Source organism: Zootermopsis nevadensis, unplaced genomic scaffold (assembly GCF_977971745.1).
Source record: "Zootermopsis nevadensis isolate Lab colony 2312 unplaced genomic scaffold, Znev_1.0 Znev_ptg000061l, whole genome shotgun sequence".
Lineage (NCBI taxonomy): Eukaryota > Metazoa > Arthropoda > Insecta > Blattodea > Termopsidae > Zootermopsis > Zootermopsis nevadensis.
Window position 1 is genome coordinate 20,002,501 of NW_028259192.1, and position 13,593 is coordinate 20,016,093.

At 41.6% G+C, this 13,593-nt stretch overlaps 1 protein-coding gene across 6 annotated transcripts in view; it reads left to right on the forward strand.

The window, feature by feature from the left end:
* The window catches only part of LOC110835312 (furin-like protease 1), a 329,508-nt gene that overhangs the window by 104,593 nt on the left and 211,322 nt on the right, over positions 1–13,593 (forward strand). The window contains exon 1 of one of the 6 annotated variants that reach the window (XM_022075401.2): positions 12,858–13,108. The exons of the other annotated variants lie outside the window; for them this stretch is intronic. Within the exon in view, the coding sequence (XP_021931093.1) occupies positions 13,091–13,108 (18 nt within the window). The 5' untranslated portion in view covers positions 12,858–13,090. Of the gene's footprint in view, positions 1–12,857; positions 13,109–13,593 lie in introns of those variants that run through there. 6 annotated transcript variants of the gene reach the window in all.

A 13,593-nucleotide genomic window follows, 5' to 3' on the forward strand; every position in this document is an offset into this window, starting at 1 on the left:
TGAAGATTACAGTGTCTAGTGTTCAATGAGATAAATTTGAGAGAAACAGTGAAAAATTGTGCGATTTAGCCATTTTCCTATTTAATACAGGTAATTATTTGCAGGAAAAATTTATCGCGCATTTTGTAATCCATGAGTTTGTGATATTTTACTCGAAAAATGTGAAGGGAAGATAGCGGTTTAGAGGGTGGCGTGTGATAAATAATTGCACCCTGGTCCCAGCACCCTCTGCCCGCAGGTAGAATTCTCATTCTTCAGGAATGGCAGGTATAGAAAATTCGTCTACTGCTAAGATGACCTCTTCTGGATTGTAGCGCCGCGTAGTCTGGTAGAAGTTTACCGACGTTTCAGAGGCCCTTGCTATCTCCATCATCGCCCTGATGACAACTACACGGCGCTACAACCCAGAAGACAGCCTTCTTCGAACTCATCGCCGTGAATACCTCAGAATCCTACTTTTCTATCGCTGTTCATACAGTTAACAGATCCAAATAGGTTCACTGCACTAGGTCATATGCAAAGGATGTGTTCTATAATTATCACTGGTTCTAGTAAGTATATAGTTTCAATGTTTTGGAACTGACTTGCTATAAATATAAAGCACGAGGGAAGTGGTGTATCTTAGTTCAGCAAAAGGGAATGAGCTCCTGGTATATTGTAATTACGGATGTGAACCTGAAAGATATTATTGTTTGAGATGTCTTCATGTCAGAGTAGAAATGGCAGTGCCGCTGTTTATCGGAGACGAGGCAAAGAAGTATGATGGACAGTATGATCAACTGTTTTGGACGTACGACTACCTCAGTGGTCCCTCAGATCACGGGCGCAACTAGTAACTGTGCCTTCGGACACCTACGCTTGGATAGTAGAATATTCTTAAAATGAATTCTAATTCCTGTATGTGTGGGGATGCGAAATGGTCTGCACTGGCCCAGTGTAGCGTTCCTATAAACATGGTAATGAATCCGTAAAATGCTGAGAATTTCTCGACCGGATGAATGACATTTATCTCATGATTTTAAGCTTTCGCGGCGATTAAAACCCAATAAAATCTTCTATGGCCTTTATCTCCTTGAGATGCACTGTTCTCTGGAGTTACGTTTGTGTTTCTTTCTAAATACTAAACCAGAAATTCATGCTAATAAGTACTATGCAGTATATTTGAGACTTTATTTCATTTTTATTCTCGTAATTATTTATTTATTTTTTACTTGTTTCAGTTTTCCATTAATTGGCATGCACATTTATTTTTATCCTCTGGCTTAGGCCTAATTATATCTCGTTAGTGATGGAATTATCCTTCTCACATAAATTATAGGAAGCACAGTACTGAACAAAAGTATGTGAACAGAAAATAAATATTCCAGTATTTTATATGAAACATTATTGTCGTCCACTACCACCCAGAATATCACCTAAGTATCACGTTATACTGCATTAAAATCGCGACTGAAATTTATGGTATTGTTCAACATTTTATTCAACAGTCATTAATATTTGTGTTTTTAAGTGTTTAGATATTTTATAAACGGGCTGGTTCTGCTTTGTCCACGTCAGATACGGTTGTGTTGGCAAGAAATCGATGTCATGTCCGTCGTGTTATAGTACAATACATCCAGTTTAATCCACTTGTAGAAAAACTGGTTTTAATAAGCGTTCATCCTGTTGCACACTGGTTATCCAAACCGGTTAAAATTTTTATTATAAATAAGCAGTCCAGTCACCGATGTATACTTTTCACGTACAGATCCTTAAAGAATATAATTTCATAGTGTAATGATCAACATTTATGGTTTGTTTGCAAGAGATTATGGACTCTGAGTGCATTGTGGTTTTACTCAGGTAGTAATATAAATAAATGAGCCGGGATAGCTCAGTCAGTATAGTGACTAGCTACGGGCTGGACGACCGGGGTTCGATCCCCGACGGGGGCAGAGGATTTTTCCTCTAGCCTCTGCGTCCAGACCGGCTCTGGGGCCCTCCCAGCCTCCTCTACAATGGGTACCGGGGGTCCTTTCCCGGGGGTAAAGCCGGCCGGGGCGTGATGCTGACCACTCACCCCCATCTAGTGCCCAGGTCAAGGAAGAGAGGAGCTATACCTCCACTCACCCCAAACGCCTACATGGCGTATAGTGGGACAAACTTTACTTTACTTTACTTTACTTTAGTAATATAAATAAAGAGTTACAAAATGTATGCTCTCATCGCTGTGAGAACTTGAGATATTAACTGTGTCCCTTTTACAATGCGCTGGTTCTGTAAACTGTATGATTTCATTGTTCAGAAAATCATGATTCCAATTTTCTTTTTTCCGATTACTTGGGTTGCAAGTAATATTTACAGCTGAAATAGTTTAAACGTTGAAAGGCCCCTGTGAAACGTTGAAAACCTTTGCAGTGTGTCGTCTGGTCGGTCGATTGGAAAGGAAATTATTTTGGAGCTCGTGGCTACACCGTGTACATGTGTAAGAACGAGCTGCAGAGAACTATTGTATCGACCTACCCGGATGAAACCGTTTAAGGTCAAGTGCGTAAATGTACCGTTATGCTGGAGTCTGTTGCGACATTGCACTCTCTTACACAATGAAACCAGAAGTGTGAACCGCTTCTCGTACGTTTTGCTTTGCTGCTGTGACTCATGACGTCGTGGATTGTTTCATTCGATTGACCTCTAGGTTTGGGCCGTGAAATTTATATTCTTTCGCTTGTTAAAAGTTCTCTGTCGCGTTCGTTGTTGCAGATAGTGAATGATATTTACACAGAACTGGCATTTTCCTGGTTCCAGACGCTAAACCTAAGCAATGGATTGTTTAAAATTCGTTGCAGGAATATATTTGGATCGTCCAGACAGTAAGACTGCAACATACAACTGATTCATGTCTATCCATGGGCTCCGACTTCGTGGGTGTCTGGGGCTCGGGATTACCCTGGAAGATTTCGGGGGGGTTGGGTGGCTGAACACCCCCTAAACTTCCCATAACGTTTAAGCCATTTTTCCATAGTAGAATTTGAGGTTTTCACGGCGGTGAGTACGAAGATGGCTGTCTTCTGGATTGTAGCGCCGCGTAGTCTGGTACAGATTTACCAACGTTTCAGAGGTCCTTGCTACTACCTTCATCAGGGTGATGAGGATGATGGAGGCATAAATATTTTTGATAAATATAAGTAGGTTCTCAATTGGGCCTAAAATTATTTTGTGTTGAATGTTAAAGTTGTCCATAACGCTTCGCGCCTCTGCATTTTTGTTAGTTAGTGGAGCCTATTAAGTTGTATGTGTTCAGTTTTGTTTTGAGTAAGGAGATTCTTGGCATGCAAGAGCGGCAGGGACGATTTAACACACAGTTGTCCCATACAGTTCGTTTTTTATGCTCATGGTGCCGATCCTTTGTTGTCGGCTACGTTTGAATCCTTTGAGATTGTCTACCGGGAGAATTTGTGACGCAAATCTGAGCAGCACTTTGAAATTTTAAAACGTTGGCGCCCATGTGGCTTGCTCTTTACGTAAGTTACGGAAGTAATTTGCTTATCTGTCGCTTACAGAACGTAGGTTTGAAACGTAGTCCATGAAGTTGTTGTGGAGTGATAGTGTTAGGCTAAATTTTGAGATCTATATAATGACATACGCACACAGTCACACATGCATACGTAGGCATTCTCAAATAAAATTAGGATCACGGTAACATTAGAAGGACAACGTATTCGTGATAAGTTTGTTATTCGGTTTCCATGCTAACATTAGGTTTCTCTCCCCTTCAAGTTCACTAACACCGGAAATACTGATTAGTAGCCCAGTTATGATCTAGATTTCTGTTCGGAAGTTACAGTACCGCGTTGGAATCTCTATTGGTTCTGGCCTTGAAGTTCGTATGCACATGCAGACCGCCAATTCCATCGAAACGTTGGCAATCATCTGCAGGACCACACGGCATCACGACCCCGTCTCTGGAGAAAATAGAAAATACCACCTCGTTGAAAATCCTTTCTCTCTCACCATTCATGATTATCGTTCCCATCTCATTGGAAGTTACCGGTTATATTAAAGATACAGTGCAAAAACCTCAATAAATATCCTATGAACCAGTAAGGCCTGTGTTACTCAGAACATAACATAAGCCTAAATGATACAGTTATCTGGTGGTCGAATGTTAACACTCCTAATATCATGACCAATACTGAATACATACTGAGTCCCTAAATGACCGATTCCCAAGGGGCTTCCCCATCAAAATTATGTAGGCATACTTTATTAATTCTGTGAAATCAGCCTATAGCGTTTCGTTCGCTATTCTTTGCTTCTGTGCAGCGAATGACTTTCAGGGCTGGTCTATGATCTAGAACAGTGGTGAATCAACCTGGGGTACGCGTACCTCCGGGGGTACGCGAAGACATCTTAGGGAGTACGTGAATTTTTTTTAAAAAGTATTATTTTATGATAAACACTGAATAATCAGTAATGTAATTTATTTAATTTATTTTAGATGTAGATTATATATTATGTATAACTTGAATTATACACCAACAACTTTGGGGGTACAAAGTTGAAGACAAATTATGTCTTGGGGTAAGCGAACAAAAGAGGTGGAATACCACTGATCTAGAACATAAAAAAATTGAGAACAGTGCCTGTAGTTTAGGATGTTGTGGTTCGTTCCAGATTGTCATGTTTATAAGGACGTCTCCATTGGCGTCGTCAAACAGAGCGCCACAACCACATTGCGGCCACTCGAATGACCGGACAGAATTACGCGCATAAATCCATCGTCAAACATTTGAAATTATATGGGCAGCCAATTGACGTAATGGAATTTAAACATGTTGATGAGTTTTTTTACGCGCAACGAGTTTGTCTTCTTTTTTACTTCAAGGCTGATGCAGACAGTGATGGATGGTGTTACGCAGGGGTAGACAGCTCCAGCATTTAAAATTCAAGTTTTCATCGCGGCGATTTAGGGATGGCTGTCTTCTGGATTATTGGTCTGATAGTACTTTCCCGACATTTCAGGGGTGGTTGCTGTTTGCATCGCCCGAAATTTTGTAGGCAACAGACATCCAGAAACGTCAGCAAACTACAGAGTACAAGAACGTACAAGTTTATCATTGTGTGGAATGAAACTGGGTTGGAACCAGCTGAAAAAAAGCGGGCACACGCGTTAAACTTCGTTTATTGTAGATACAAACTTGTTATAAAGCTAATTATTATATAGGGCGCATTTAATTGCAAACATGGATGACGTCAGTCAAACCGAAGTGCGCTTGTGCAATACCATTCCGCCTTCTCGCCAGAGATTTGTAACTGTTCTCAACCTTCTCGTTATGCTGAACCCAGTGTGCATCGTTGAAGATTTCGATATTCGACTTCAGCCCTGAAGATGGGGGAAATATGTTTCTCCAACATTCACTCGGTTTGTTACGTCACAAAGTCTATCCTGTATGATACAATGCCTGTGTCAGCCAGCCTGTACTTCGTTCCTTTATCCCTGATTATGGAAGGAAAAACGAGCTTCAGACCCAGTCGCGGTTCCTTCCGGATAAAATCTTCGACAAACCAATTCAGTGCTAGACACGAAGTTGATCAGTGTCTCACTGTTTGAATTTTGGGTGCGGCTGGTTTCGGCCACCTACATCTACATCCGCCTAACACGCAGCTGTCGACTTGATGGCAGTTCGCTCTTTATCTGCGGAGGTGATCTTTGGCACCGTCAACTGATGCAGAAGAGGAGAGTGACTGTCACGTGCGCGGTTGTATCTTGTAACCTAAGTTTTTCACCGCTTGTTGGGTTCTTATTTTTGAGGTAAAGTTTTGTGGAAGATGGCTGTCATCTGGGTTGTAGCACCGTGTATTCTGGCAGATGTTTACCAACGTTTCAGTGGTTCTTGCTGCCTCCATCATCAGGCCGATGAGCAGTTTATACGAGACATTTCTTTAGTCTTTTATATTTCTTATATTAGACATATGAAGATGAAGAAAAAGTTATCAGTGTCATATTATTTATGGAATTTGTGTTTTAGCGTATCTTTCATTCATATATCAAACAGACTGTGATTGACCTTTGAATTTTATATCGCCATAATTGGAAATATAAGCGAATTTGATTTTTGACTTGGATCTCAGTTACGGTCTGACCATCGGATTCCGTCTACAGGTGTCCAGAACGAGACAAGAGAAAAGAAACACGCGCCTCTGAAATTTATTTTCTTCAGTGTTGAAGTATCTGATCTCTGGGCCTTCCGCAGCAGCTGAAGGTATCAAACTCCACGTCCTGTCTGCTCTTCCTGGGGTAGCAGGAGAATTAAGCATGACGGATTTCTGTCGTTGGCACTTTTAAAGCGGATTACGTAGAACGTCTACTGGTAGGACCTTGCTTGTCTTCGAGTAAGTAACGTGTCGTCATGTCATGCAAATATTTACGCACTGTTTCTAGTGGCGAGAATACAGACGCACCATTAATGTCTCTCAAAACATGTAACATATATAAAATATGGCATTGCAGTGTATATCTTTGATTACAATGTTGCTGGTTCTTACACTGAAGATGGGTTTTTTTGCTAATGCTATTACAGAAGTTTAACATCGAGTAGCTCTGATCATACGGACTGACAGCCAGACTCGATCCACCCTTCCCCATATGTCATTATTTACGCATTTTATAGAGAAACACGTTTTTAATGAAAAATGAGACGGCGCGTGTTGAAAACTGTCCACATATTTTAACAGGGCTGTCACGGGCTGAGGGAAACTCACGACTGACGTTCTATTGACGAACGTGAACTTGGCAGCCGTCAGTTGTCAGTTCGTATGTGTGACGTAGCAAGAGTAAGGATCAAATTTTGATTTGTTTAAAAGTCATGACGGCAGCTTGGAAATCATGTACTCCAGTGTGTGGAGACATAATGGTAACTGATTTTCGCACGATGGTGCAGTGCTACATAGCAGTGTTTCGGAATTTTGGTGACTCGACGTTGAAGTTCAAGTTTCAGCGTATTACTTTCAATAGTTTTTAATTTTTCTTGTGTAATTTTGTGTCTGAAGCAATTTCTACGGCCTTAAATACTGATTTAAGTGCCCCGTTGTTGTAGTGCCAGTGCAGTAATGTGCCAACAACATCCCCATTTTCCAATATGTTCTTTTCTTTCAGAGAAATGTTCCGTTACGTCATAAACTGTTCATCGCAGTGCTATGAAACTTTTACAGTAAATTTGGATTGTATTTGAGAAGCTGTTGGTTTCTTTTTGATATCCCAAATTAATAAACAAGGGATTTATGTATTTTTTGTTTGTGAAATATGTGGGAAAATATCGATTTTAAGATCAGTTTGTAAAAGTAAGTGTCTGTTTTTTAATCTTGAGACGATATCACAGTGGCAGGGAGTAGCATATGACTGTGACAGATTTTATGAAGGCCCTACTTCCCGGTAACGGATGCACATAAGTGACATTCCATTATGCTTTTATGTTATGCATTTTGTGTAAAGGACGCATATAGAGTATTTCTGTTTCTTACGTATTACTAAGCATCTCACTCCAAGGGATTTGCTTCAATTGCTTATAGCCCCCACGTCTATAAATTCCCCGTGTCTTATGGGACTGGAAGGTTCATTACTCACATTAAACTATTGTTATTACTGTGTACAGTTAATGCGTTGAGTTTGGATTTTATTTCTTTTTCTGTCACTGAAGTTGCCGACATAACTATTAGACATGCGTTAATTTCTGTTGGATTGTGCTTGAGACCAGAGTAGGACTTGATTAATCAAAGCAGAACACAGAGAAATTCGCCGAGCGGGATTCGAAGCGACGACTCTAGATTCCGGTCCGCATATCGTGATTGCACTAAACAAACTGAGATCTGACTCCGCTGTATGTTTCACATTTTTACTCTTCTTCTGTTTGGCAGACGGGTTGCAGCAGCATGCCGTATGTTCGGCTCTCTCAAATTCCAGTGGATGTCCTTGGGGTCAAAGAAACCTCGGGGCGTGATGCGATAAATCTTACAGCTTCCATCTACCTGTAGTTAAAGTATTGAGTCGTAAACACTCACGAGAACCCATTTTCGTTTCCGAGGCACTAAATCTGAAGTATCAGCACACCTTTCGTCAGTCGTATTGAGCGATACCAATTAACGTCAACATCAGTAGCCAGTATGGTGACTAGATTACGGGATGGCCGAGGTTCGATTCTCGGCAGGACAGAATTCTTCTCTTCTCCACAACGACCAGACCAGCTCTGGGGGCCCACCCGGCATTTTATCTAATGGATACCGGGGTTCTTTCTTCGGGAGTAAAGCGGCCGGAGGGTGGACCTAACTCAATATAGTGCTGAGGTTAAGAAAGTGCGAGTTATATCTGCACTGTCCCATACGTCTGCATGGCGTGGTGCTTAGGTAAATTTCAGGAGCAAGTTTGCTTTGCATTCTTTGCCAAACTGCGGTAACGCTTCAGACTTCTATTCGGAAGGTGCCCAGTTTGAATCTCGGCATATCTTTTGACTGTTCTGACCGGATTTTCTAGATATTTGTGTCTGTACAGCGGATGTCAGGGTAGTACTTAAGCAGTAAACGACTACCTCATTCCAGGTGCATTATTACTCATCGTTTATCATTTTAGTTCTCAATCAAACTATGTTTAAATTTGTAGACTGCAGGTGGCACTCATACCCTGAAATTCTTTTAGATTCTTGTGGATGGTAAGAGAGTTTTATGTGGTCTTCCGGAGAAGAATCCTCCGAAAGATTTCCTTACAGTTCAGCACGGCGTAATAGCTAGAGGATCTGCAGTGATTAGAGGACGCAGTGAGAACTGTCTCGTAAAGTAGAATAATTTCTGGAAGTAACCGGCAATGCTTATTCACCGCGCCATAAAGGCTTGGGGGGGGATGGAGGTATATCTCCACAAATTCTTACCTGAGCTCTAGACTCAGGCTAATGGCCGGCGCCATTCTGTGTCTGCTTCCCCCCCCCCCCCCCCCCCCCCAGTATCAATTGGGTAGCTATTTTAGCCCTTGTGTCGGCACAAACTTGACGACGAATAAAAATTATCCTTGCTTCTGCGCGGAATACCGATCAAAAGAGCACAACGTAGAAGACGGTTTATAGGATTCTAAAATGGAACGCCTCTTCAACTGTTTGAAATATCAATCCCATCGTTATGAACAATGTTGTTTAACCAAACCAAGTGTCAGATGGTAATTTGCAACATGCATCTCCTTGTAATCTCTAATCTACGTGAAATACCAGTCGTACTAGAATTGCCCAAAAAGTTGGATTTCAGGTTCTCACAGCGATAAATATAAAAATGGTTTGTCTTCTGGGTTGTTGCGCCGTGTAATCTGATAGAAATTTACTGACGTTTTGGAGGTTCTTACTGCCCCCATAGTCAGGGCGATGTGCTTGACCCGATAAAGCCTCGGCCTTGTCCGGCCTTCTATAACTCAACCCGTTTTTTTTTTTTGCGAGGCAGCGGGTACCTCTAAAACGCCTGTAAACGTCTACCAGACTTCAAGGTGCAACAACCAAGGAGACGAGTCATCTTCTGCCAATAGGTTGTCTGCTTGTGTATGAAAATTACAAGCTGCAGGTGGGTGGTGAGTTGCATTCTGCGACATGAAGTGACCTGTTCTATGAGTTCGCCCACTCTGCCCGAGTTCAGTGGCTCGGCCGTGTTCGTTATGACGACGACACATTCTTTACATATTTATTCCATCTTCTGGGGGTGGGGGGGGGGAGCGAGTATTGCAAAGGGGCATGAGTGTTATTACAAGGCCAGAAGTTTAATTGAGAATACAGGTTTCCCATCTAGACGCGCACTTTCCTGTTGATTGAGCCAAATGCGTAGTTATTTGGTACACTTGCTATTTATTTTATCTGCCGAAATGCTCCTTATGCCATCGATATAGACAAATGCATTTATGATACAGAGAAGTTATGGGTTAATCGAGAGGAATAAGAGAGTTCCCGGAACTCCGTCAGTTTGCAGTGCAGCGGTTCTGCGAACACAGGGTCGGGGTGATGGCTTCACAGGCGCCACTTTTAAGGTACTTTCATCGTTATGTCCTTGTTTATATCTCTGTGACGTCTCATGTGTCTTCTGCTCTATTTTTCTTACACTTCTTTCTCTCCTTCTACTGAAATATTCTGTCGTCTCCCTCGGTTTCTGCTCCTTTCCGTAAGAAATTGTGTCATTTATCCGAGAACACGAATGCGTCATGACGCCTTAGTGCGATAGTTGAAACCGCTGGCTGCTACAAGTCATATTTCTTCGTAGAAGATGATCAGAAATTACAGCGTCATCTGCTATTGCCACTTCGTTCTCGTCGAGTTACGATGGTACTACGCATTTCTTTCTATGCGAGTCTCCAGGTTTTACGACTAAATTTGAATCGTATAGATTTTTAGGACAAGTGTAAAGGAAAAATGTTTGGGAAAGATCTCAACTGTAGTTGAACTGTTGACGTAGTAACCGTAACCGAAGTCGTATACTTGTTATGACAACTCGTTTGAGGACATTTCACGAGTTTAAATCTCCTGTATTGATGTGTAATAAGTTATGGATTGTTGGAAGCGCATTATAGAGATTACATTACTGAAATTCCTTTGTTTCTCTTCTGTAACTGTTTTAAGGCACAGTCATAACTTATACGAGGTGCGATCGGAAGGTTTCAAGACTGCGCGTATAAAAACCCGTACACTTATCTCAGGTATTAAATTCATCTATCACCCTCGAAGTAGTTCCCCTGGGAGTGAACACAACGATCCCAGCGCCGCTGCCAAGCCTGGAAGCATCCCTTGACAGGCTGACAAAGAAAGATTTCCAGGGATGCTTCCAGGCTTGGCAGCGGCGCTGGGATCGTTGTGTTCACTCCCAGGGGAACTACTTCGAGGGTGATGGATGAATTTAATACCTGAGATAAGTGTACGGGTTTTTATACGCGCAGTCTTGAAACTTTCCGATAGCACCTCGTATGTGTCGTCTGCTTTAACAGTCAGCAGCATGCATTTTGCCTACACAATTCATTTTTGTGTGTCTTGGGATTTTCGGGAATGGAGCAGATTGGGTGCAGCTGGCTCAGGATATGGTCCGTTAGCGAGATTTTGTGAACACGGTGATGAACCTTTGGGGTCCATAAAGGAAGTGGACTATTCTTTGACAAGCCGAGTATACAATCGACTTTTCAAAGAATTTGCTGCACAATGGAGCGAATGAGTGTGTGATTCTCGGGTTGTAAACAGGGATTTCTTCTCGACACCTTTCACCACTTTATCTTTTGAGGTGAAAACTGAAAAGAGCACATGGAAGACCTACGCGAGGGTAGGAAGGCAATATTAAAATGAATCTTTCGGAAATTGTTTGGAGGTCTCTGCCATCGTCGTATTCACCGCCGTAAGAACCTCAGATCGTTCTAAGGCTGGGCTGTTCAACATGTAATTGGGAAGAGTGATTGCGTGGAATCTGAATAACCGAGAGAAAGTATCGAAGTTTGAAAACAATGTAGTCTAGTAGACACGTGAAGAGAATAGACGGGAGACAACCTGGCGGGCGTTATGGGTGTAAACTCAGTTCTGCTCATGAGCCTTCTATTCTTACATTAAAACCTGTGCCGAATGTCGACATGTTCCCACAGTCTAATCTGCAACCTCCAGGCACGACCTTTTCTTAACCTGCTAGTACCGTAAATCCACCCAATAATATCGCTATAGCGCTCAAGATACAGACCTGTATATTCCCTGACTCGACAGCTATCCTTTTATATTCAGTACCAGTAATTAATATGAAAATAATATATGATGGTTTATCGGTCATGTACCGCTTTCGGTATCCGCGGTTTTATTTTAGTATCATGAGGGGCATTGATATCCCATCCTCGGCCACAGTAAAAGCAGTCGCGCAGGCCCACTGAATTGTGCGCAGGTTAATTAACTCACCTCATCATTTGGCTCGTGAGGATTACAGATTAAGGTCTTTCGTGGCGCATCACACGGAAAATTAAGGGCGTTTTATGTGTTTCCCACTTATGGTTTTTGGAGCAGCGGTCACCTGCAAGTTATTTCACCTGGACACACCCGTCTCTCTCTCACTCATCTGTTAGGATAGGTTCAAACTGGCGTGGAAATGCGCGCATATTAGCCATCAAATAAACCAGCAATGAAATATTCGCTTTCCACGAGATCCTGAGTTAGCTCTGCCCAGTCATCATTTACACAACTGAATTACGAATTACTGACCAGCATGTTGGGTGTCTCGCATGCGGGACCATATACAGCAACAACGAGACAATTAGTTTCGTGCTAATCAACAGAATTCCCAAGCGAAATTATTGTGTTGCCTGTTTACAATGATCTGAGTTACCATTTGAAATGAAGAAATGAATGTTGACGTTGTATGGAATTGTGCGAATGGTTTTTACAACAAAGTAGACAGATCCCAAAACATCTCGTTGAAATAAGTCTATTTCATATATTTCACATATTTCACATACCAAGTCGCAGCGTAAGAAAATTTGTTTTGGAAACGCCACATTAGAAAGGTTTCAGACCGTCCTGTGGCTTTTTATTCATGCATGATTTATGATTGCATAACCTAACCTAACCTAAGACCTAGTGGAATTGGTATGTACTACGTGTTTTAACAATCAGTAATTTTTCGTTTTGCGCACAATGTTTATTTAGAAGAGTAAACAGCGATTATTTCCTTAAACGGCATAAACCGGTTGATCTTTGCATAATAACCTGAAATTAGCAAATCCAATTGCAAACTTCTGGTCTTGTTGCTGTACCGCGCTTGAGAATCATTTTAAAGCGGCGGTGTACGGAAAACAGCCGAATAAAGCCGAAGTTTTACGAACGCTAGGAACAGGGAAGAAGAAGATGGTCGTGGGAAAGAGACAGGCGTAAGTTTGTTCGGAGTGCATATTTTATTGAAGTTAAAACTAAGATGGTTCCAAAGTGCCCAGTGACGTGTGTTGTGATTTATTATAATCAGTGAACATCGAAAACCTACACAGGTACAAACTGCTCTAATTCTAATAAGAAGTCGTTCCTGTTTGTTCCATTACTTGTGTGAGTCGTTGCTTGTGCAGTTCAGCCATGAAGTCGTCTGGATGACGTCACAGTTGAAGGTAATTACAATTTGTATGGAGGAAAAGGGACGGAATATTGTTTCACTATCAGTATGTTCTTGTACTTGTTGAGATGAAATGCCACTTTGGTGTACCCAAAATTAACTGTTACGCAAGTGAGTATTTTGTTGTTTTAGTGTGTATTAACACTTTTGCTTGACGTCAACATTCTCTAGAAATGTGACACGTCATTTGGTGATAATCATCTTTGAGATATGACATGGGTCGTATATTATTGTAACCAGATGCCAGGACTGTATAATATTGTGTAGTCTACCTAGAGGGTTCCGTGGGCTCCTTCAACAGGGTTAAAGTGGTCGGAGCGTGAGGTTATCTACTTACGCAACACTACATACTTTCTAGGTTATGTGAATGAGCGAAGATATTTCTTCACTTCCGGCACAAATTATTGGTTATAATGACGAGCTTTTTATTTTAAAATGTAATTTCTGTTCCGAACCATGTAATTTTTCACGTGTTCCTCT